At 40.0% G+C, this 26,334-nt stretch overlaps 1 protein-coding gene across 1 annotated transcript in view; it reads right to left on the bottom strand.

Annotated features, from left to right (window-relative positions):
* Nucleotides 1–26,334, bottom strand: part of b4galt5 (UDP-Gal:betaGlcNAc beta 1,4- galactosyltransferase, polypeptide 5) — a 58,882-nt gene that overhangs the window by 15,778 nt on the left and 16,770 nt on the right. The window contains exons 2-7 of the mRNA NM_001045332.2: nt 12,775–12,894; nt 9,850–9,963; nt 8,979–9,106; nt 6,225–6,341; nt 3,621–3,808; nt 736–858 (exon numbers count right to left, since the gene is read on the bottom strand). Of these exons, the coding sequence (NP_001038797.2) occupies nt 736–858; nt 3,621–3,808; nt 6,225–6,341; nt 8,979–9,106; nt 9,850–9,963; nt 12,775–12,894 (790 nt within the window). The remainder of the gene's footprint in view (nt 1–735; nt 859–3,620; nt 3,809–6,224; nt 6,342–8,978; nt 9,107–9,849; nt 9,964–12,774; nt 12,895–26,334) is intronic.

Genomic DNA, 26,334 nt, shown 5'->3' with positions numbered 1-26,334 from the left:
AGGTGTGAAAACACCCTGCTGAAACGAGGGGGTTTCATGGCCCTTTAAAGCATACCACAAACCCCATAGATAAAATTCTAAACATTATTTTTTCTAAATGTACACTGTAAAAAGCAATTAGTTACTTTACTTAAAAAAATCAATAAACTCATTGTTTTAAAAGCGACAAGTTGACTTTCACTTTACAATGACGCCTCGGAGTTTACAAGCACTTGAGTGTTAGTAAACAGAGAGGAAAATCAGATTTTTTAGGTAAAACGATCTCTCTCTTCTGTTGAGCGCAAGATAAGTTTTTATTTAGGTCACGTATGATTGAGCAACAATTCGTAACTTTTTTATCAATTCGTACAAATTCGTACGATCTAATTTGTACATTTTCGTACGATTTGCTCATCCCCCAATGACGGTTGGGTTAAGGGGTGGGGTTAGGTGCCACGCCTCCTTTTTAAAATCGTACAATTTTGTACGACTGAACTCCGAACGGAATTAAACACTAAACTGGCAAAACGTAAAATACTTACGTTTTCTCGTGAGAACAGGCTGGGCTGAGTCTTAATTCTATTATAGTAGGTATGATAGATGTATGTAGAACACAAATAGTCTAGTCCAGGAAGCATCACTAGCAAATTTGCACTACATTTCCTGCTAGACCACTTTGTAGGGAGTGTCTCTCTCGGTGGATCATAACTTCACAGTGTTGCAAAACTCTACGCATTGCTCTACAGATCCACATACCTGTTCCAAAGGTCATCGTCTTCTCCTCCCCAGCCCCAGAATGCATTGGGAAAGCCATTTATCCTTTTGAATTGCTTGACGGTGAGTCCGCTCACTCCACCAAAAAACTCCTCATATGGAAGCCTGTGTGGTCAGAGAGAGGCCTTCAGCGAGGTCTTGATTCACAACAACACATAAGTCCCTTAATACTTCATAATAAGTGAGCTTAAAGGGATAGTGCACCCCAAAAAATGATTTGCTTAACATCGTGAGGTCTCAAACCTTTATGAGTTTCTTTCTTCTGTTGAACACAAAAGGTGATGCTTTGAAGAATGCTGAAAACAATGTAACCATTGACTTCAATAGTAGGAAAAGCATAATACTATGGAAGTCAATGGTTACAGGTTTTTCAAACATGTTTTTTCGTGTTAAACAGAGAAATGAAACTCAAACAGGTTTGTGACAAGTAAAAAGAGAATAAATGATGATAGAATTGTCAGTTTTGGGTGAACTACCCCTTTAACTACAGAGGACTTACATAAAACAATGAGTACAGTGTATTGATTGTATTTATACCGTTTAGTACAATAATATTGAGCTGGGATGCTGGTCAAGGTATTGTGATGGTTGGTTTAATGGTAGATTTATAGTATAGAAAATTAAATAATAATTCTTAAAGAGATAATCACCCTCAAATGATTATTTTGTCATCATTTACACTTGTTTCAAACCGTTATGGGTTTCTTTCTTCTTTCTTTCTTTCTTTCACAAAACAAGATGTTTTGAATAATGCTGAAAACCTGTAACCACTGACTTCCATAGAATTGCTAAATACTATGGGAGACAATGGTTACAGGTTTTTTAAAACATCTTTTGTGTTTAACAGAGCAATGAAACTTAAGCAGGTACAGGACTAATGTGACAAGTAATAAGAGAGTAAATGATGACAGAATTATCTGTTTTGGGTGAACTGTTTTGGGTTACTACTAGGTACTTACATTTAACAATAAGTACAGTGTATTTATTGTATTCATATCATTTATTATTATTTTTATTATTATTATTACTATTCTTATTATGTCATTTACACTTGTTTCAAACCTTTATGATTTTCTTTCTTCTGTTGAACACAAAATATGTTTTGAAGACTGATAAAAGCCTGTAACCATTGACTTCAATAGTTGGAAAAGCTAAATACTATGGGAGACAATGGTTACAGGTTTTTTAAAACATGCTTGTGTTCAACAGAGCAAAGAAACTTAAGCAGGTACAGGAGTAATGTGACAAGTATAGGAGAGTAAATGATGACAGAATTGTCCGTTATGGGTGAACTGTGCCTTTAACTACTAGGTACTTACATTAAACCATAAGTACAATGTATTTATTGTATCGATAATATTTTGCATAATAATAGTGATGTGAGATGCTGATCAGGTTATGGTCATAGTAGGTTTAAATGTATAGTTCACCCAAAAATGAAAGTTAACCCAGTCTTTAAGGGATTATTACCCTCAAATAATTATTTTGTCATCATTTACACTTGTTTCAAACCTTTATGAGTTTCTTTCCTCTGCCGAACACACAAAAAAGATGTTTTGAAGAATGCTGAAAACCTGTAACCATTGACTTCCATAGTAGGAAAAGAAAAAATTCCATGAGAGTCAATGGTTACAGGTTTTCAACATTTTTCACAACATCTTATTTTGCGTTCAACAGAGAAAAGAAACCCAAACAGGTTTGTGACAAGTAAAAAGAGAATAAATGATGACAGAATTGTCAGATTTGGGTGAATTTTCCCTTTAACTGCTAGATACATTAAACAATAAGTACAGTGTATTTTTTGTATTCATATTGTTTAGCACAATAATATAGAGGTGTGAAGCTGGTCAGGTCATGGTAAATGTAAAGGTATAGTTCACCCAAAGATTAAAATGAACCAATTCTCAAAGGGATGATTACCCCCCCCCAAAAAATACTTTGGCATCATTTACACTTGTTTCAAACCTTTGGGTTTCTTTCTTCTGTTGAACACAAAAAGAGATGTTTTGAAGAATGCTGAAAACCTGTAACTATTGACTTCAATAGTAGGAAAAGCATAATACTGTGGAAGTCAATGTTTTGAGTGAACTATTCAATGTCTAGGTACTTACATTAAACAGTAAGTACAGTGTATTTATTGTATTCATATCATTTATTATTTATAATTATTTTTTGTCATCATTTACACTTTTTTTTTTAAACCTTTATGAGTTTCTTTCTTCTGTTGAACACAAAAGAAGATGTTTTGAAGACTGGTAAATGCCTGTATCCACTGACTTCAATAGTAGGAAAAGCATAATACTGTGGAAGTCAATGTTTTGAGTGAACTATTCAATGTCTAGGTACTTACATTAAACACTAAGTACAGTGTATTTATTGTATTTGTATCATTTATTATTATTTTGTCATCATTTACACTTGTTTTAAACCTTTATGAGTTTCTTTCTTCTGTTGAACACAAAAGAAGATGTTTGAAGACTGGTAAATGCCTGTATCCACTGACTTCAATAGTAGGAAAAGCTAAATACTATGGTTATCAATGGTTACAGGTTTTCAACATTTTTCAAAACATCTTTTGCGTTTAACAGAGAAAAGAAACTCAAACAGGTTTGTGACAAGTAACAGGGGAATAAATGATGACTGAATTTCAGTTTTGGGTGATCTACCCCTTTAACTACTGGGTACTTACATTAAACAGTAAGTACAAAGTTGACTCACCCCCAAGTGTTTTTAAACCAATTGATTTTAATCATTGTACCTAATTAATAATTTATAGGTACAAAGTAGATAAGGCCACTTAATATAAAGTCATAAATCTGCCTGAAAAAAATTGTTTTTCAAAATCATAAACTGTAATACAGACTTACATGTAAGAGTACTTGTTGAGTTTGACCGCAAAATGTCTGGGCATTTCACCACATCCGTAATAGTTGCGGTCATTTTCCAGAATGTGGTCCACATCGTGGAATATCACGCAATCCCAGTTCAAGTCCTTCATGGCCTCTTTGAATCCGACATTAAACAGCATGGCACGGTTGAAGGGTTCATTTCCTGCCTGTGGACACACAAACCAGTTCAACTTCCTGTCCTTCAGTTTTACTCTGACCACTGCCGTTTCACCACTTCAGTTCTGTTCATGACATTGGACACATGCAGTAACATATTCAGAAGATCTGAGCACAAATAATTCCTTTAAGCCGTTCCTGTCACACTGACTGTAAAACCACACCCGTATGTTTTCTGGGGAAATATAGTTTGATTGTGTAAATGTTATGTAAGTGATATACATCTAGGCAGTTGATTTCACAGAATGAAACCAACAGATTTATTAACATCTACGGAAAATAACCACCTACATTATCAGCTTATTACGGAGCTACTTGCCACAGAACTAAGCAATCCAGGCTCATTATGGATACATACCTCTGTATATATATATATATGAGCTTTGAGTCATGATCGAAAGGACAAGATCTCGAATACAAGCGGCCGAAATGAGGGTGCTTCGCAGGGTGGCAGGGCGCCCCCTTATAGATAGGGTGAGGAGCTGTCACCTGTGAGGAGCTTGGAGTAGAGCCGCTGCTCCTCCACATCGAGAGAAGTCAAAAGTGGCTCGGGTATCTGTTTCGGATGCCTCCAGGACGCCTACCTAGGGGGGTGTTCCAGGCATGTCCCACCTGGAGGGACATGTCCCACTAGCGTCTTTGAACTTATCTCTGTCCACACTACGCCACCAAAAACGTATATCACGTGACCATCCGCGCACTCTGGGCATGCGCGTTCTAGTATAAACAGGAAGCATGCATCTCGCTCGGCATTTGGTTATTGTTGATCAACAAACGCCAGTTGAACATTAAACGCGATGGCAAAGAAAGCAAGAGAGGTTTTTTTGTGGACAGACGTCGAGGTCGAGTTGTTACTAAACGAAACAAATGAATAACTACACAACGGTGACTAAAACAGACAATAGTGCAAACAACGCTCCTATTTCTTTGTCCATGTTGTTGTTTATGGTACTGTCTTCCGGTAGCGTTAAAGCCATGTGTTATAGTCATGTGACAGGGGCTTGATGAATAAGGGAAGGATACGCAATGACAAAAAAATGCCCCAATCAGGTAGCGAATCTCAGCAGTCCCGCCTCCTTTTTCAGATGTCTCCGTTTTTCCTCATCCACACTGAGACGGAGCAGCAGCGATTCAGAATGAAAAAGGCCTGTCCAGCGTTTCCAAAACGCTCCGTTTTCGGCGCTCGAGAACTCCGGCGTAGTGTGGACGGATGGCGTAACTGTAGCAAAACTTATGCGTTTTAAAACAAAAACGCATTAGTGTAAACGGGGCCTATGTCTCTCTGCTGGCCTTGGAACGCCTTGGGATCCCCCCGGAGGAGCTGGAGGAAGTGTCTGGGGAGAGGGAAGTCTGGAGTTCTCTCCTTAGACTGCTGCCCCCGCGACCCGGCCCCAGATAAGCGGATGAAATGACATGACCCCTGTATACATTTCTGTAGAGCACGAAATTCATCCAAAGGGGTATGTTTTTTGCAGTTTTTGTTTTCGAGAATCCATCAGAGGCTGCTGTGTACACTTTTTCAGATCTCAAGTTTCTTTCACAAGTGTCATTCGCTCCAGCTGTCTAGCATTACTCCCTTAAGTTAATTTTTTGAAGAATCCCTCCCATCCACCCCATCTACCCTTTTCCTTTGTTAGCAGCGGGATCTTTTGAGAAATACCTGATCTTGCACCCCCTTACATGCTTATCAACCAGGCGGGAGCCCTGGGCTCAATTATCTCAGAGCTCAGGGCAGCTCTCAGGACATCAAGCCAAACCTGCTTAAATTTTCAAGCAATATCCAAGTGTGAACTCTTGAAGTAGCATACTTTGAAATGTCATGACTGACCAATCAAAATCAAGTATTTGTGAATGCCATAAAATAATGCCACACGGGGAGTCAGCTTCAATGCTTCCCATTCACTTTGGATGGGTGACGTCAGGCATTGTGGATCCTTCGCCGCAGCTTCAGAGGCGTTGCTTGCTGCAGAAATTGGGATTTGCTCAACTTTTCAAGTGCTGACAGAAGTTTCAGCCAATCAGTTGGCTGTATGCAAACACACCAGCTCAGACAGTGGCCTATAGCTGACTAATTTCATTGGCTGATGCTGCTATGACGATCGCATCAGACACGCCCTCTGTCAAGCGTTGACGCTGAAGCCCCATGTGAAAGGGTGTTTGAGCTCAGAATAGCATACTATCACACCACATCAACAGTATTGACCTGTTTCTTCAAGAGGGTTCTGGATGCGGACCTGGTGCAATTGCAAGGTGAACTTTTTAATGTGCACATCTAACCCTACCCCTCACAGTGAAGTCACTAGCTCCATTGAGTGCATCATGTCTGACATTGCGAGTCTGAGATATGCAGTCTCAGCTTGCAGATGCAAAGTCTGCATCCAGATACTATTGGTTTATTCTTCTGACCTGTTCAATGACGTAGAAGCCGAACTGCAGTCTCTGTCTCTGCAGCGCCGGGATCAGATGCCGGAAGAGTATTGGAAGGTGCTCATGGCGATTTCGGAAAGGAACCAAAATGGCCACCTAGAGAAAAATGGGACAGCAGAATTACTAAATATCACACTGCACAGGCATATCAATAGCTAACAGGTCATTCACACCAAACGTGTAAACAGCAGTACCTATACTGCACCATCAGTGGGTACCCTATAAAAAAAAAGTATACTTTAAGCTCATTTTATTATGTATACTTAAGTAATTCATTCTTTCATTTTCCTTCAGCTTAGTCCCTTATTTATCAGGGGTCACCACAGTGGATTGAACCACTAACTTATCCAGCATATGTTTTACACAGTGGATGCCCTTCCAGCTGCAACCCAGTACTGGGAAACATTTATACTCATTCACACACACACACACACACACACTCATACACTTTAGCCAATTTAGTTCATTCAATTGACCTATAGCGCATGTCTTTGGATTGGGGGGAAACCAAAGCACTTGAACGAAACCAACGCCAACACAGGGAGAACATGCAAACTCCACACAGAAATCCCAACTGACCCAGCCGGGACTCGAACCAGCCACCTTCTTGCTGTGAGGAGACATTGCTAACCTGAGCCATCGTGCTATCTACTTTAGTAATGTTGAAGTATATATTTAAGTATACTTCATGGGTTTACTAGCATTTATGTACACTGCAAAACTATTCTTGCTGCCTTAATTGTTTTAGTTTAACCAAATGAACTTTTCTAGTCATCTCAACTTACATCAGTCAAACTGACTCAAAATATTTAACAAGTTCAAATTTGCGTAGCTTAAACAATGTAGTTGACACCTGGTTAGGGAATTGAAATAAGGCTATAGCTTAAAGCAGCATAAAAACATGTGTGTAGTCATGACTGCTTGTTATGTCATTTTTACAGTGCACTAGTAGTATACTTATAAGTGCACTACTTACTTAAATATCGCTTTGTACTACAGTGCATCCGGAAAGTATTCATAGCGCTTCACTTTGTCCACATTTTTTTATGCTACGGCCTTATTCCAAAATGGGTTAAATTCATTTATTTCCTCAAAATTCTACACGCAATACTCTATAATGACAATCTTAAAAATATATATATATTTTGAAATTGTTGCAAAATTATTCAAAATAAAAAACCTGAAAAATCACATGTACATCAGTATTCACAGCCTTTGCCGTGAAGCTCTACAATGAGCTCAGGTACATTCTGTTTCCTCTGATCATTCTTGAGATGTTTCAGCAGCTTCATTGGAGTTCACCTGTGGTCAACTCAGTTGATTGGACATGATTTGAAAAGGCATTCACCTGTCTATATAAGGTCCCAGGGTTAACAGTGCATGTCAAAGCACAAACCAAGCATGAAGACAAAGGATTTGTCTGTAGACCTCCGAGACAGGAATGTCTCAAGGCACAAGGCTAATTAATAACCCTATGGTCACTCTGTCTGAGCTCCGGCGTTCTTCTGTGGAGAGAGGAGAACCTTACAGAAGGACAACCATCTGTGCAGCAATCCACCAATCAGGCCTGTATGGTAGAGTGGTCAGACAGAAGCCACTCCATGCCTGGAATTTGCCAAAAAGCATCTGAAGGACTCTCAGACAAAATTCTCATATTGAACTCTTTGGAGTGAATGCCAGGCGTTACATTTGGAGAAAAGCAGGCAGCGCTCAACATCAGGCTAATACCATCCCTACAGTGAATCATGGTGGTGGCAGCATCATGCTGTGGGGATGTTTTTCAGCAGCAGGAACTGGAAGACTAGTCAGGATAGAGAGAAAGATGAACGCAGCAATGTACAGAGACATCCTCAGTATAAACCTGCTTCAGAGTGCTCTTGACCTCAGACTGGGGCGACGGCTCATCTTTCAGCTTCCAATGACCCAAAGCACACCGCCAAAATATCAATGGAGTGGCTTCACAACAACTCAGTGAATGTCCTTGAGTGGCCCAGCCAGAGCCCAGACCTAAATCCTATTGAACATCTCAGGAGAGATCTGAAAATGGCTGTACACCGTCGCCTCCCATCCAACCTGATAGATCTTGAGAGGGACTGCAAAGAGGAATGGGCAAAAACTCCCAAAGACAGATGTGCCAAGCTTGTGTGATCATATTCAGAAAGACTTGAGGCTGTAATCGCTGCCAAAGGGGCATCAACACAGTATTGAGCAAAGGCTGTGAATACTGATGTACATGTGATTTTTCAGCTTTTTTATTTTTAATAAATTTGCAACAATTTCAAAAACTCTTTTCTCACATTGTTATTATGGGGGATTGTGTGTAGAATGTTGAGGAAATAATTCAATTTAATCTATTTTGGAATAAGACTGTATAGGGATGTCAATGTGCAGATGTTCAGGGAAGTGTATTTGTGTATTAAGTGTATGTGTTGTCCCCGAAATCCTTGATGGTTGGTTTTATGTTTCAATTTTTTCCTTTATTAGCTGGGAAAAATGTTTTGAAATGTTTTGTTTTAGCTCTGATGTTGTTTTTCATTCAGAACGATTTTTAGAATTGTGTCGACTGTATATCCTTATCTTTATATTTATCGTGCTTGGTGTAACCCCAATGATAACTGGACTTCTTGCAACAAACTGACTGATTTCTGTAGCTTTTAGACCACAACACTTCTGAAGTAGAACAAACTGCAGGAAATGTGTGTCATTTAAACCAGCAGGAAGCGCGTCACTCACCTTCCAGCGTGGGCGACAGTCATGGGGTTTCCAGTGGCCTCCGACTGACAGACCCGGATCATTTAGCTTCAGCAGTTTCTCCACCTCGTCTAGAGCGATCTCACTCATGTTCACCTTCAGCCGGCCCTCTGCAGACAGAAGACAGATTTCTCACGTTGATTGTAACAGCATTGGTATTACAGGGTGTGAAAACACACTTGCTTGTGGGTTTCTTGACATTTAGTTCTGGATCTTCAACATGTACAACGCTGTCTACTGTTAAAAGCACAACCAGAAGATTCTGATTCAAAAACCATAACCTGCTAGTGGTCAGATCATAAGCGGCCAGCCAAGAAACTTGTGCAGGGTGGGCCATTTATATGGATACACCTTAATAAAATAGGAATGGTTGGTGATATTAATGTCCTGTTTGTGGCACACTAGTATATGTGAGGGGGTAAACTTTTCAAGATGGGTGGTGACCATGGTGGCCATTTTGAAGTCGGCCATCTTGGATGCAACTTTTGTTTTATTCAATAGGAAGAAAGTCATGTGACACATCAAACTCATTGGGAATTTCACAAGAAAAACAATGATGTGTTTGATTTTAACACAACTTTATTCTTTCATGAGTTATTTACAAGTTTCTGACCACTTAGAAAATGTGTTCAGTGTGCTGCCCGTTGTGTTGGATTGTCAATGCAACCCTCTTCCTCACTCTTCACACACTGATAGCAACACCGCAGGAGAAATGCCAGCACAGGCCTACAGTATCCATAGTTTTTTTTATTTCATATGTCATGACTGAATATCGCATATATAACTGCTGAATTTCACATTCCTCCACAGAAGAAGCCTGTAGTGTGAACAGAGCTGAAGCATAAGCACTTACTCATGGAGGGCAGCTTCTCTGGGCAGACCTGCTCAGGCTTATACGTGAAGCCCTCCGGGAGAAAAGGAGTGGGGGACGCGTCTGTCTCGCTGAAGTTAAACTCATAGGTGTAGTCTAGAAAATGACAGAATCAAACATTCCTGTATTAGAACACCACAACATACAACATTTTGTGTGGTTTAAACAAAAATATCGCATGGGAGATACTAAAAGCGATGAGTTTATTCATGAAAAAGTGTATTCCTCTAATATCAGGAGTGTTAAACTTAGATCCTGGAGGGCAGAGATTATTTCCAACCCTTATCTGTAGGTTTCAAACAAGCCTAAAGGACCTAATTAGTTTGATCAGGCGTGTTTAATTAAGATTAAAGCTAAACTGTGCAGAGCTGTGGCCCTTCAGGAACTGAGTTTGACCCCTGTGTCTTACACCTTATTGAAATTTTATTTTGTGTTGCAAAGTATGCTGGAAAGTGAAAGTGGTGAAAAGAGCACTGAATCTTCATACTCAAGTAAAAGTACAGTTGCTTGACAAAAATTCAACCTTATACCCTGCATATATATACTGTAAATTTTCTAAATTTTCTTTTTTTCTTAAACTCTACTATTTTTTATATATATATATTTTATATTAATGTTAAGCACCTTGGGTCTGAGAGTAACGCAATTTCGATTCTCTGTATGTCTTGTACATGTGGCTGATTTGACAATAAAGCTGACTTTGACTTTGACTTGATATTAAACATGTAGCTTACATCAGTGCCGCTTCCTTTTAAGAGTGTTTCTAAGTGTAAATTGTTTAACATTCATGGGAAATACATTCAAAATGTAGGATTAATTTAATGTAAGAACACTGCTGATATACAGTTGAAACCAGAAGTTTACATAAACTCTATTAAAAGGCACTTAACCATTTAAAAAAAGTCAGCTGTTAATGTGACTCAACTTTACATCAGACATTTAAAAAAAAAATGGTTATGTTCCTTTTTTAGAGTGTATGTAAACTTCTACTTTCAACTGTATAAACCCTTAGACTATGACCTTTGACCCCTGATTAATAAGCTATGAGCATTCAGCAGGTGGCGCCACAAACCAAGGTCCTGCAGCACTGAGAGAATACATGAAGTTTGTGTGAAAACGTAACATTCTGTAGTGCGTTTAGAGACTGTTTAAGGCCATTTGGTGATTTCAGTCCTCATACAGTGGACATCTTCCTCATCATCATCATCTAAACACTCTCTTGCTTGTTGGCTGTAATAATTTAGCTTCTTCTAGGACACTTATAATGCTTTAAAAGTTTTAATGCTTCCACTATCCGCACTGCCTACACTGAAAAAAGTGTTGCATGCAAAACTGTTGCAAACAATTTATTTGTGTTGAATTTAAACAAACAAATTAAGTTTAATAATGTTCAACTTAATTTGTTTGTTTAAATTCAGCGCAAATAAATTGTTTACAACAACTTAACGTAAAAAAATTGAGTAAATCCAAGGAATCATCTTTGAATGATTTTTTTCAGTGTATGTGTCATTTAAATGGACAGGAATCACAGAACTGATTATTCTACTTAACAGGTAGTGTTTACAGATAAGCACAAAAATGTACTCCAAAAAAGTACACATTTTTAAAGAGCCCCTTTTATACATTAAAAAAGGTCATGTTTTGAGAGTGGCCATGACACCACGGCTTATCAACAATACTGAAGTAGTCAGAGTGCAGAGTGTATATGTGAGCATACCTGCCAACACTCCTGTTTTTTCCCCGGGAGTCTCACGTATCTCAGACCCATCTCCCGCCACCCTCCCGTTTTGTTTTTATCCTGGAAAACTCTTGTAATTTCAACCACCCCCGATAATGAACTATTTTAAACCTTGACCACCGCACTTGTGTAGGAACAGCTGATGATGGCTATAGCAATGACAAACGGCAGTGGAACACAAGCCCACAAACGCATTTAAATCCGTAAACAAAGCAGCACGCGGTGCGTTTTCAACGTGGCGTTAGACACGATATAAGAAAATAAAGAGTTAACCAGATAGAGTACAAGCGGTTACAAGTAACAAAACTTAATCGCTCTTGCTTACACTTCTGAAATGGAGGAAGAAACAGGTCCATGAACTGTGTACTGATAAAGTTCCGGTCGAGCTCCCACAAATCAATAGTCTTTTTTGATCCGTCCTTTACCAAACAGGCGATGAATACTCATTTGTAAGCATGTAGATTGCTTAAGCTTTCGTCAGAAGAATGACAGTAACAGCACAAGGCTGGGGCTATAATGCTGAGGTATTTTTGTAAAAATAAACCTCAACCACTTACTCTTCACAGTTTAATCTTTGGGTGGAGAAATAACACTAACTTTTCCCCTCACACTTCCAATAATATCCAGCTAATAAGAGCACAGCGTCTTCATGACTTGATTCAGCCGGGATCTGCTAGAGTGTTTGTCTTCCTCTTTTCCTTTGCTACAGTGTTTGTGGGCGGAGTTTAAATTTTTCCTGGTTGTGCGAGCGCAACAATTGGGCGAGGCTTGAGTTTTGTATTGACGTCACACCAAAACGGCTAAAGATTCGTTATCAAGACAATTAATTTGAAGTACTAGGAGTCAACTCTTTTATTAATAAATCAATAGTTTTAAACACTTTGCACTTTCAGATTTAAGCTGGATATTTCACTTTACTTAGAGTTGATACACACTACATGGAGGGTCATTTTCAAAAACCCATAATAGGGGCTCTTTAAAACTACTTTGAAGGTAAGTTGAGTATTTTACACCACCGGCTAAACGGAGCCAGCTTAAATCCTTACTTAATAAATGAGCATGGATTTCCTGAGGATGTGGTAGTGCTGCTGACAGGATGCCTTCAATGGGAAGGAAGGTGAGTGGTGTTTCCTGTTTAACAATGATGGGAATAAATCAGTGTGTCGTACCTGTGCCGTTGATGCTGTAAGCACTTCGGACCACCTGCTCCAGAACCTGAGCCCCCATATTCCTCACATTTTCACGGATCTGGATTCCACGGGCCTGAACCATGAACAGGTACTCATTAACTGATGAGAAAGAGAGAGAGAGGCGGGTTATTAAAAGCAGAATAACTACACACTGTCAAACACTTCTGGGTTACACACAAGTGATTTGTGTTGGGTCAACATGAAGGAAATAAGGGGTGTCCAAACTCGGTCCTGGAGGGCCGGGGTCCTAAAGATTTTAGCTCCAACTTGCCTCAACACACCTGGAAGGAAGGTTCTAGAAAGCGGAGTTGATTAGCTAGCCCAGGTGTGTCTGATTGGGGTTGGAACTAAACTTTGCAGGACACCGGCCCTCCAGGACTGAGTTTGGACATGCCTTAAACTTAAACTTTTACAACTCCATACCTGTCATCCCTCCCGTTTTTTCCCGGGATTTTCCCGCATTTTACATTTCTATCCTGCTATCATCCTATACAGGTATTTTCCTGTATTTCTCTTATATTTTTAATCTTTCTATGAAGGGTGGCAATAAACATTTAAGAGGCGATCCTCCCTAAACACAAACCCATACTGCAGAATTACCAAGGGACACCTCTTGCTGTTTATTGTGAATCTTTTCTGTGCTTTCATTTTATTTAGACATGAAAACACTTTAAATAAAAATAAAAATGGCAGGATTCTCTTCCATTCCATTGACATTTCTGCCATCACCCCTCCTGCAATCCTCAAAACATTCAGTTTATATATTTTCACATCCCAATGTTGACAGACATGCAACTGCAGGCGCACACAACGCTCCGTCAAAATGCAAAGCACAGCAGGTGAACACCAGATGCACACAGGGTACATAACACCCATCCTATGTTAGGATCGATGTTATTGTTTACATCCCTCAAAATGGTCTATAGGTGAATTGAATTCACTAAATTGGCTGTAGTGTATGAGTGCGTGTGCAAATGCAAGGGTGTTTCCCAGTACAGGGCTGGAAGGGCATCCGCGAGTAAAACATATGCTGGAATAGTTGGCGGTTCATTCCACTGTGGCGACCCCTGATAATCAGGGACTAAGCCGAGTGCAAATGAATGCATGAATGGCACGGCAGTCAAATGAATCATTTCACTGTAACCACCTTACCTAAAAATAAAGTGTAACCATATAGTCTTGCTGATAAGTGTAGAAGATAAAGCCTAACAAATCTATTAGCATAGTGGTGTCATTGAGAAAGCGTGTGTTATTGCACAATCAAGAGATTTCACACACAAGAACATCCTTATTTTAAGACATTAGTTTCTAGCATCAGTGACATCAAATGTGATGTGTCATGATACTAGAGTCTGTCCTTCACTAAGGAGAATGTGTGTGTGTGTGTGTGTGTGTGTGTGTGTGTGTGTGTGAGTCCTGTGCAGTCACAAGGCCATGCTGATAGAGCAGAAAACAATGGCTCTTTATGGCAGGCAGGACTGCCCCAAAGATAAACCGCATTTCCTCATGCTCACACTCAAAGTCAGTGAATGCGTGTGTGTTTCTAGAAAAGATTTACAACTATTCCCCTTAAACTACACCCATTTACTGCACATGACCGCAAACCTCTTTTCATGGCAGGGAACACTGGAATAATTATCACGCCGTAAGAGCATGTGGTTAAAATTTATAAAGCTCATCTCCGTTTGAACATCCTTTTTTTTTTTTACACACACACACACTTGCTACAACAGGTTTGTCCACGTTGAGCTCATTTAACCCTTTCAATTTGAGAGATACATTCATTCGTTCATTTTCTTGTCGGATTAGTCCCTTTATTAATCTGGGGTTGCCACAGCGGAATGAACCGCCAACTTATCCAGCAAGTTTTTACGCAGCGGATGCTCTTCCAGCCGCAACCCATCTCTGGGAAACATCCACACACTCTCATAGACTACGGATAATTTAGCCTACCCAATTCACCTGTACCGCATGTCTTTGGACATTGGGGAAAACCGGAGCACCCGGAGGAAACCCATGCGAAGGCAGGGAGAACATGCAAACTCCTCACAGAAACGCCAACTGAGCCGAGGTTCGAACCAGCGACCTTCTTGCTGTGAGGCGACAGCACTACCTACTGCACCACTGCCTCGCCTTTTGAGAGATACACTGAAATAAATGTAGATTTTTCTGCTTGTTCAAACTGCTTATTTAAAATGAGCTGAAACCACACAGTTCTTGAGACTTTTTGAGGACAACTTAATTGCTTTGTCTTCAATTCACTTACATTTGTTAAGTTAACTTAATAGGTTTGTGTTGGGAGAACATGAGTGAATAGTGTGGAGCCCTGCATTTTCTTTTACAATGTATCTCCACAACATACATGAGCTGCCATTAAGTCACATGCACGCACACACACACACACACACACACACACACACACATAGAGGAGGAATCTTAGGAATGCTTTCCATAGTCTCCGATTATTATCCAATCATACAGTGTGGGAGTCATTCATTCCTTCTACATGTGTCATAGCAAAATGATACACTGGTGAAAACTATAAAGAATGTTTATTCAGAATCAGGTACAGATAAGCACTCCTCTAAGTGGACAGCACATTTTAGCTCTGAAGTGGCTGTTTAAAATAGTTTGAATGTTTTTTTATTTTGTTAGAGACATACAGCGTCATCCTGCAACTGTTTTGCAGCATATGAAATGTCCCAAACTGTATTTTTAACTGTCCAAAAGGGGAAAATATTTAGTTTTTAGTCTCCGATAGTCAATAATTCTATGTTAAATATGCATAAAAAAATTCGGGGAAAAGCGTTTTATGTAAATTCGGACCACGAGTCCACATATATGGACAACATTTTTCTCTAAAAGGACATCATATCAATAGATGATACTTCCAATAAGCCCAAATAGCAAAGAGAAATAAAAAAAAATGCATGTAAAAAAGCACCTTGGGTCTTAAGATGTTATCTGTCAACATCGAGATGTGAAAATATAAGATATGCCCACCATAAAATCCCCCCCAAACAAAATAATCCCAAATTACTAAGTATGTTCTTCTGGAGCTGTCATCAAATATTAGCAAACAATAATTTTCTTAGTCCCTTTATTAATCCGGGGTCGCAACAGCGGAATGAACTGCCAACTTATCCAGTCCGTTTTTACACAGCAGATGCCCTTCCAGCCGCAACCCATCTCTGGGAAACACACACACACACACTGATTGCCTACCCAATTCACCTATACTGCATGTCTTTGGACTGTAGGGGAAACCCACGCGAACGCAGGGAGAGCATGCAAACTCCACACAGAAACGCCAACTGAGCCGAGGTTCAGTTAGCGACAACCAGACCCAATCACCTGCTCTCCAACAGCCCCACCCCCTCCCACCCTTCAAAAATTTCCTCCTGCATATGCCCCCTGGATAGTCTCTGCACGGGGCTGAGTGTATGCACATCTTCTGAATTAGGTGGAAAGTTTTTGCGAGAACTTTAAATGTCTGTATAAATGTGAAATCATACACAATTATTACTTCAAGAGTTCACACTTAGCTCATGATTTATACATAGCTTGTTTGGCATGCTGTCCCGGGAGAGAGCCCTGAGCTCAAGGGATCCTCGAGCCCAGGGCTCCCCCCCTTTTGCAGGGCGAGTGGAGATTGAGCTCAGGTCTATCTCAAACTCCCCCGCTGCTGAGGCCAAGGCGAACTTCCTGAGAGTAAGACATTATAAAAAAGGTTTAGGCTTGTTTTATCTATAATATAGAGCACATTTGGATGGTGGGAGGAAACCGGGAAACCTGGGGGAAACCCACGCGGACACGGGGAGAACATGCAAACTCCACACAGAAATACCAGATGGCTCAGCGAGGACCCAACACCATTGGTATTCTTGCTGTGAGGCAACAGTGCTAGTCACTGGGCCACCGTGCCGCCCATTCTGGATAAAGGAGGAAGAAGGGGAGGAGGGGGGTTTCTTCCAGACGAAGATAGTTGTAGAAAGGAAATGAGGATATATATATAGTGATTTGGGATCCTTTGATTGAAGGATCATAATTAGTTAATGTGGACCAGCTGGGTCAATCATGAGCACATGCTCCTCTCGAAATTAGTTTAAAACTAAACTTCACTTAATGAGAGCCATTGTTAGTACATTGTTTAAAAAAACGGATGTTTTGAATATTCTAAGACCATTCAAAAAGTAATATAATATCATTTAGTGGTAGGGAACATTATGGGAACATATAGAACCTGAACTTGTAAGATGGAAATTAATTTTTAATAAACCAGTTTGAACCAGTATAAATCTTTGTAAATCTGATTTTCTCACGGCGTATCTCATGTACCTTGACTCAACCTCTTAGCTAAACATTAGTGTAATGTGATAAAATTGCATTCAATATTGTGCGGAGTTATATGACTATTATCAGCACATGCGGTTTATTACATTATGAGGGGTAATTGGTCTGCTTTCATTGATTTCTCCTGACGTGAACCCTGTCGCGTCCTGTCAGCAGAGCGCCAGCACTTCAACCCCCAGACGGCCATAAAGAGCCTTGTGACTGGAGTAAGCCCAGACCACATGATCCTGAAGCTGCCGCTGCTGGCTTCTGATTTAAAGCCTTCAAGAGCCCGCTCAGTCCAGACACGCGTATTAAGACGATCACTGCTGGAAATGTAAATACTCATGGCTATTATGGTTTGGGGTGATAAAAATGTTTAAAATGTTTCCCTGCAACTGATAAATTAGATATAAAATAATGTAAAAATCAAAGTTGCACATATTACAACAGTGTTTAATGTGTGTTTTTAGAGGATTCCTGAAAAAGCTGACTTTACAGTATCATTGTTAAAGTGTTCAGTGTCAGCTGATCATTCAGAAATCATTCAGAAAATGATCATTAGATTATAACGGATCATTCATTCTAATTGTGGTCACATGACATGAAAACTGCTGCTGCAAAGTAAAAATCTACTTAGGTAAATTAAGTTTGCCTATAGGGGCTTCATTTTATTGCTCTAAGGCGCATTGAATAAAACAGGTGAAAACCAGAAACCATATTTCTTTCACTTGATCCAATCTTAAAATTTACTTTGAAAGCAAGACCAACGCAGAGCCTTAATTGAAGACCTCAACTTAAGCATCTAGTCAAGCGGAGGATAATGAGAGAGAAAAGATGCCTCAGCTAGGTCAGTTGGCATTTTTGTGTGGAGTTTGCATGTTCTCTCGTGTTTGCATGGGTTTCCTCTGGGTGCTCCGGTTTCTCCCACAAGTCCACAAGTGAATTGGGTAGGCTAAATTGTCCGTAGTGTGTGTAAATGAGAGTGTATGGGTGTTTCCCAGAGATGCGTTGCGGCTGGAAGGGCATCCCCTTTGTAAAAACGTGCTGGATAAGTTGCCGGTTCATTCCGCAGTGGCGAGCCCGGATTAATAAATTTATATATATTTATGTGTGTGTGTGTTTGTATGTATGTATGTATGTATGTATGTATGTATGTATATATATATATATATATATATATATATATATATATATATATATATATATATATATATATATATATATATATTTGACAATCTTATTAATTACGATCATATATTTTTACATCTGATGACGGCAGCCAAAGGAGATGATAAAGTCAAATTTACTGTCCTGTCCCATAGATGCTGCATTAGAAACCCCTTGCACAAGCAGTAATTTTCTCATTTAAAGCAAAGATGATAAAATACACACATAAACTCTAAATTTTTAAAACTTTTAAGGATTTAAGATGCTAAAGATCGTCAAACGCATCACAACAGGCTTGTGGAAAGGGTTCATTAAAAAAAAAAACTCAGAAACATATGCTAGCATTGATCTTATGTGAGCTGTACAGCAGATCACATGGAGGCCAGTCATGGGGTGCTCATAAGGTATCAGTGGACTTTTACACACACATACACAGGCGCACACACTCACGCATACATACCAGTCCCTCAGTAATAACGCTCACATGAAGAGTGAAAATGATTATGGCTGCTGAGGCAATGTTCTTGTGTACTATGCTCATGTTTAGAGTTTAGTGACCAGACGCTTTGCTTCAGCGCAGTAAAATGACCTGCTGGTGGAAAATCCATCTTCAGCTGAACAGTCACAGGAACCCTCAGCATCAAATCAGCAAACGGCGCTTATCACTTACAGCTGAAGCACTACAGTTATTCATTCAGATGATGGCTGAGAGAGCTTAACACATGACAGACACGGCTAATGTAGTTGGTTCATTTAAAAGTAGAGATTTTATATATGAGCAATATCACACCAGTAGCAGTGCAATATGGCTGTATATTAGCAATAGAGGGAGGTGTGCGTTGTGTCTATACAGCCATATCGCACTGCTACGAGTTTAACAACATAATCGTATGTCAAATGTTCAAATGTACTGAGGCTCGAACCAGCGACCTTCTTGCTGTGAAGTGATTGTGCTACCTACTTCGCCACCCCATTGGTCAGATCATTTTAAACATGTTGTCTCTCGCATCCTCCTCCTCTTGACTAGATGCTTAAGTTGAGGACCTCAATTAGGGCTCTCCTTGTTCTTGCGTTGGTCTTGCTTTATACCGTGTTTAGGTTTGTCTGCTGTAATGTATACACAACACGATTTATTTGCAGGCCAGATGGAGGCGTCGAGGGGCGCACCGCTAATTAAACACAATGTCTCTTGCCAAGCAGATGAGACGTCTGCCGTGTTGTTACAGCAACGGGGATCTCTGTTGATACTGTCGTCATGGCGGCAGGTCCTTGCCGACAGAGTCATAATAAATCAGCTTTAATGACCAGTCAGTGAAATCCTTTTGTTAACCTCACAGCCTGCACTGAACACTGGATACCATGAAGACAGATGTTTGACGAATGTGTGCTGGTGTCTCTCAACAGAGACAGTTGAATTGAACTGAATCAGTTTTAATTTATCTAGAACAGGGGTGTCCCACCTCGGTCCTGGAGGGCCGGTGTCCTGCTGACTTTAGCTCTAACTTGCTTCAACACACCTGCCCGGAAGTTTCCAGTATATCGGGATAGATTAGCTGGTTCAGGTGTGTTTGGTTAGGATTGGAGCTAAACTCTCCACACTGCAAAAAATGCTTTTCTTCTTTAGATTTTTTGTCTTGTTTCTAGTCTAAATATCTAAAATTTCTTATATCAAGAAGCATTTTCTAGACAAGCAAAACATATGGTCTTGTTTTGAGAAATAATATGCCAATATTAAGTGAGTTTTTCCTTAAAACAAGCAAAATAATCTTGTTATTTCTTTTGATGTAAGATTATTTTGCTCACCCCATTGGCAGATTATTTTGCTTGTTTTAAGGAAAAACTCACTTAATATTGGCATATTATTTCTCAAAACGAGACAATGTATTTTGGTTGTCTAGAAAATTCTTCTTGATTTAGGAATGTTTAGATATTTAGACTAGAAATAAGACAAAAAATCTAAGCAAGAAAAGCATTTTTTGCAGTGCAGGACACCGGCCCTCCAGGACTGAGTTTGGACACCCCTGATCTAGAACTACACCAGCATTCTACACTACTCTCCTGCCGACCTGATATGCTGACTATGTCCCACAATTTGAAATATTATGAAAATATTAGCAGCTTTACCACTATCTACATAGCACTAGAAATAAAAATGAATTTAGTAGGCTGTTAAAATCAGTATAGTTAAAGGGATAGTTCATTAAAAAATGAACACTTATTCATTCTTTACTGCAGTGATGCTCAACCCTGTTCCTGGAGCCAAGCAAAGGCGATTTTGTGGTCCAGATAAACTTTGCTATGATTACTGAGATCTGTTTATGGTTCTAATATTCATTGGAGAAAAAGAGTTAGTTATTTTGTACAAATGGGAAACAAGTGAATGATTCTTAGTCTGTTTTTCCCTTGTTTGTTTGTTGTGTGCAGTTGCTGGAGAGACACAATTGAATGATTTAAGGCAGTGGTTCTCAAACTGTGGTACGTGTACCACTAATGGTACGCGGACTTCCTTCTAGTGGTACACGAAGGAATGAAATATGTCATGTACATGCTACATATATTTCAAAATTTATCAAAAATTATGTATATAATATGCTATATATGACATATAGCCTATGCTTCTGAGGTAATCTGTCACGTTTTTTTAACTATGCAGAGTTGTAGCTGCTTTACTGGGCCTATACGCTACTGTATTTCAATACTGCTCATTTTGGTGGTACTTGGAGAGACAATTTTTTTCTGAGGTGGTACTTGGTGAAAAAAGTATAAGAACCACTGATTTAAGGTAAATCAAATCGCTGACTGATCAAATCGTTAAGTCACTCAGATTATTTACAAAACTAGTTTTGTGCAGGAATTTGTTTCAGAATCACTTTGTTTGGGAGGCAAAAACATTTAAAGTTTGGTCGTGAAACTATATGCACGCACAAACTGACAGGTCACACATTGGCTGTTTCTCAATATGCGTTCTTCAGCGGTCTTGTGTCCTCGTGTTCTCGTGCAACGTCATCATCAGCTGCCTAAGTTCAGTTCCAATACTCAAGACCGCAAGTACGGAGGACGCGTGAAACTTCCCGGATGTGATCTTGATATCGAGGACGCAATGATGCAGACTTGAGCACCGAACTCGCTCTGGAAGTCCCAGAAGTCGTTGCGACTGGGGGTGGGAAGCGCAGCATTTTATCTAGATTTATTATTAAAGTTCAGAGATATCACTTTTTTACCTCAGGAGTTTCCCTAAATGAAACGGTGAAAGTAAACATTACCATGAACATCTTAATAAAGGAATAAACACATTAAGGGTGTTTGTTTGCTAAAATTCGTATTAAAATGTGTTTTATTTATATTGTGCAACATATATTTATAATGCTTTTATGCAAAGTATATATTTTGAAAAGGGGAAAAACAATAAATCGTTGTATGAGTGCTGTTATGTTTAAATAATTTCCATTTAAAACGCGTGAAGGTCATGTGACCATCAGGAAGAACGCAGCATCCCATTTCTCAAAGGACGCGTTCTCTGCCCTCGTGGTCTCCTGAGTTCGTTCTTCCGAGGACACCTGGCAAGACCGCTCTCCACAAGAACCCAAGTCTGTTCTCTGCGTTCTTGGAATTGAGAAACATCCATTATCTATTCCTATGTCATCAACTACATGGCACAAGTGATTGGTTAATGTTGCCTCAGCAGCCAATGAGCTTACTTAGCATGTTAAATGGCACAATTTTGTTTCACGCTAGGAATATTGGTGTGTTTTTTGGAGACCCTCCTTCACCCCAGCTCCACCTGAGTTTAGATCTGTTTAGATAAACATATATTATGTTTGCAGCAGCAGTGTGTTCTCAGATTGCATTTCTGTGAATATACTAGCAATAGCATGTCTCGGTACTTGCCAGAGCCATATCACCCTGCAGCCTAGGACTGGTTACTCGCTGAAGCTAAGCAGGGCTGACCCGGGTCAGTAGTTGGAGGCGAGAACACATGAGAAAACTAGGTTTCTGTTGAAAGTAGTGTTAGAAAGAGGCCAGCAGGACCTCAATCTGTGGTTTGTGCGAGTCCTAATACCCCAGTAAAGTGAAGGGGACACGATACTGTCAGTGGGCACCGTCTTTCTGATGAGACGTTAAACTGAGGTCTTGACTCTCTGTGGTCATTAAAAATCCCATGGCACTTCTCGTAAAGAGTAGGGGTGTAACCCCGGTGTCCTGGCCAAATTTACTCCATCAGCCCTTACTCATCATGGCCTCCCAATCATCTACTGAACTGGCTGAATTCTCTCCACTCCACATATAGTTGGTGTGTGGTGTGCGCACTGGCGTCATTGTCCTGTGGTTGCCGTCGCAACATGCAAGTGGATGCTGCACACTCGTGGTGGTGGTGGTGTAGAGAGACCTTCCTCTCATGATTGTGAAGCGCTTTGGGTGTATGACCATAAACGGTAAATGCGCTATATAAATACACACATTACTGCTCAGCCATAAAAATCAAAGCAGCAGCAGCATAGCAGATCTATTCCGCCAAGACCAAACACATCAACATTACCATATACATATTCATTACCGTACTAAATCTTTCTGAGAGTTGTCATGACAAAAAATAAATATACTATGATCTTAGAAACTTTGCCAAGCGTTTACATTAATGAACAGCATGAAAGGGAGCATCCAAAAGAGCATAACAGGACACTTTACATGTGTTTTTAGTTTATGAGATATGGTTGGTTTATAAACCTAGTCATTGCTTTCGCCTCACACATTTCCTTGTCAGTTTCCTGACATGGTGCTATAAACTTCAATGGCTTTATACTGCATGCTGCATGTGCTTCTGTTTTATTTACGATGACTGCAGCATTTCACTTTAGCAGCTGGTCAAAGTAGTAGGTCCAAGCTATATTAAATGGTAACTTCCTACATGAACTTTTTGATCAGACTCACTGGCCGAGCCTGTATTTCCAGACCTTCCTCATGTTTTTCTGAGCAACAGCAGCAGGCAAATGAGAGCGACACTGTACACCATCTTTGCAAACGCCCACACTGGTATATCGGCTACAAACACCTCTGCTCTTAGTTTCAGACTGCACAACACACAACTTTTCTAAACTCACAATATGGGTCATCAGCTGCAGTTTGGTGTAACATTTAAAATAACCAATGCACTTCCTTTGCTTTGTTAAAAGTCATTTGGGAAATATTGGAAAACTTCACAGGGCTTATATTGAATGTCAAGAATTAGCTTCCATGTTGTAAAGGATATTATAAATAACCTAATGTCTGAGTAAATTGTAACCAAAAAGAGTAATTTCTACCTATTTTATGTTTTATGACAGCCTCAATGATCATTTACGTTTTCTGGTAGTTTTTAGCATATGCTTATGTAACCCCGCCGGTGCTACGCTACCCAACCCGCTCTGAGCTGATATCGAACCGCCGACCTTCCGCATGGGAGTCAGTTGCTCTAACAAGGAAGCTAAAGACCATGGCCCCTAGCGTGTGTTGCTAGAACACCTGTAGAGGTCATAGGAGTGAGGTTTACCTGCACAGCACCTACTGGCTGGCCTCCGTTACACTCACCCCCCTAAACCTCACTCCCATCCAGGTCACGGCACCAATGCAAACTTGCCAATCCTACGCCACCCAACCCGCTCCGAGCTGGTATCGAACCGGCCATCTTCCGCATGGGATTCAGTTGCTCTACCGAGGAGGCTAAAGACCAAAGCCTCTAGCGTCTGTCGCTAGAGCACCTTTAGAGGTCAGAGGAGTGAGGTTTACCTGCACAGCACACACTAGCTGGCCTCCGTTACACTTATGTATAATAAATAGTTTGTAGCAACATGAGGTTAGCACTCATGACTGGAGTTGAGTTTTGCTTCAATAAAATGTCACAGAGTGAATCACAGTTGTGATTCAGATGCAGGTAACCACATCCATGCTGAGAAAGAGCCACATCAATGTGATACTGCATTTAAAAATACAACAGCTTGACAGCACAAGTGTGTCAACAAAGAGAAATCACAGTTGAGCTTCTTAAAACTGTGGAACTTACTTCTGCCACAGTTTCAAAGCTCACATTTACAGTTTACGAGCTCAGCAGTGATACTTAATAAACTGCAATAGTTATTATAAAACTCATGCAGTTCAGTAAAGGCAGCGAGTATTTCCCCAGCCAATAATTTTGTGTTTAATAGTCGTCTAACCCCATCAGACCCTGCGTCCATTACAATGGACATCACATGACATCCCATTTTGCTGAAAATTTGTAACATAATTCAGGTCTGAAGGGGCTAATAGACATCTAAACGTAGACAGCTAACAAGGCTAAACTTGGGCTGACAGTGAAAATCTAATAAACGTCTATGAATAGCTTAAAACTAGACTAGACGTCAAATAGACAGATTAAACAGACTTTATATGTAGTCATTCATTTCTGTTTAGTTGATGACTAGTATAGTTTTGGCCTATTCTTGTCTATTAGATTTTCACGGACAGCCCAAATTTAGCATTGTTTTAGCCAGGACGACTATGTTTAGACCTTTATTAGACAAAAAAATGCTGAGGTCAACATATCTAAAGCTTTGCACTCAGCAAAAACAGTTTGCTATGTAAGAGAAATGTATATCTTGGTGGTTTTTCTCACAGAAGAAAAGCCATGCCGGCCTCTCAGCTGTTTTACAAAGCTTTATTCAATGAAAATAACCAGCTAGATGTACATTATCCTGGTTATTACACAGCTCATTGCCACAAAACGAAACAATTCGACACAAAACATTGATCTGAGCCATAATAATTTACTAGCACACTAATTTACTAACATACCTTGGAATGTCATAATTGACCAATCAGAATCAAGTATTCCATCTAATAAGTAACTATAATAGATTAAAAAGACAAAAGATTAACCAGATACCCAGAATAAATTATAACTCGAGTTTAAACACTGGAGACATACACCAGAGTCAGCAGTAGATTTCAGAACAAGTGTCCGTGGTAAGGACGTTCTCTGTGGGGTGAATGGGTATTGTCAGCCTGGAGCTCCAAAATGATTGAAAGACATTCTCAAATAGGTGCAATCTAAATAAATAAACCACAATTTCAAAGTTTAAACAACAAGACTCTCGCCTTAAAAGCTAAACTCTGTGACACAAATGCATGCACATTTCTAGTGGCTTTGTGAAGGAACTGAGAAGCGGTGATTCTGTTCTTGACCAGGCTAAAAACACCTACAAATTAAGAAGCAGAACACACTACAGCGTAAATGGTGTGCATATTCGCTATGACAAGATGACAAGACTGTTGATGATCATATCAGTGAAATGAGTAAAACAGATTAGCTCAGTCATTTTTCACGTGGCTAGTGAAATGGCTAAGAGGATTACATGCAGTAATGAGCAGGAAGGTGCCACTGCCTCCCCCCACTGATATTTAACCAAATTCCATTCTTAATTCGGCATTTAGTGTCACATGGCTGTCCCAGGACCCCAGACAGCAGCCGCGGTGACTGCACATCCAGCGCAGGGATAGCATGGGGCTAATGATAACAGCTAACATCTAACATGTGAACACTTTATTCATTGTAACACAGGATATCACAACAAAGATGTGTGGACCAGCATCACTAGATGCATGTGCTGCATATGAGGATAGATAGATAGATAGATAGATAGATAGATAGATAGATAGATAGATAGATAGATAGATAGATAGATAGATAGATAGATAGATAGATAGATAGATAGATAGATAGATAGATAGATAGATAGATAGATAGATAGATAGATAGATAGAAGAACAGACGGATAGAAAGACAGACAGACAGACAGGCAGGCAGATGGATGAATCTATCAGTGTAATATATACAGATAGATAGATAAATAGACGAACAGACAGATGGATAGAAAGACACGGACGGACGGACGGACGGACGGACGGACGGACGGACGGACGGACGGACGGACGGACGGACGGACGGACGGACGGACGGACGGACGGACGGACGGACGGACAGACAGACAGACAGACAGACAGACAGACAGACAGACAGACAGA

Source organism: Danio rerio, chromosome 23 (genome assembly GCF_049306965.1).
Source record: "Danio rerio strain Tuebingen ecotype United States chromosome 23, GRCz12tu, whole genome shotgun sequence".
Lineage (NCBI taxonomy): Eukaryota > Metazoa > Chordata > Actinopteri > Cypriniformes > Danionidae > Danio > Danio rerio.
Note: the sequence above shows the minus strand (reverse complement) of the source record. Positions and strands in the feature narration are given on the sequence as shown.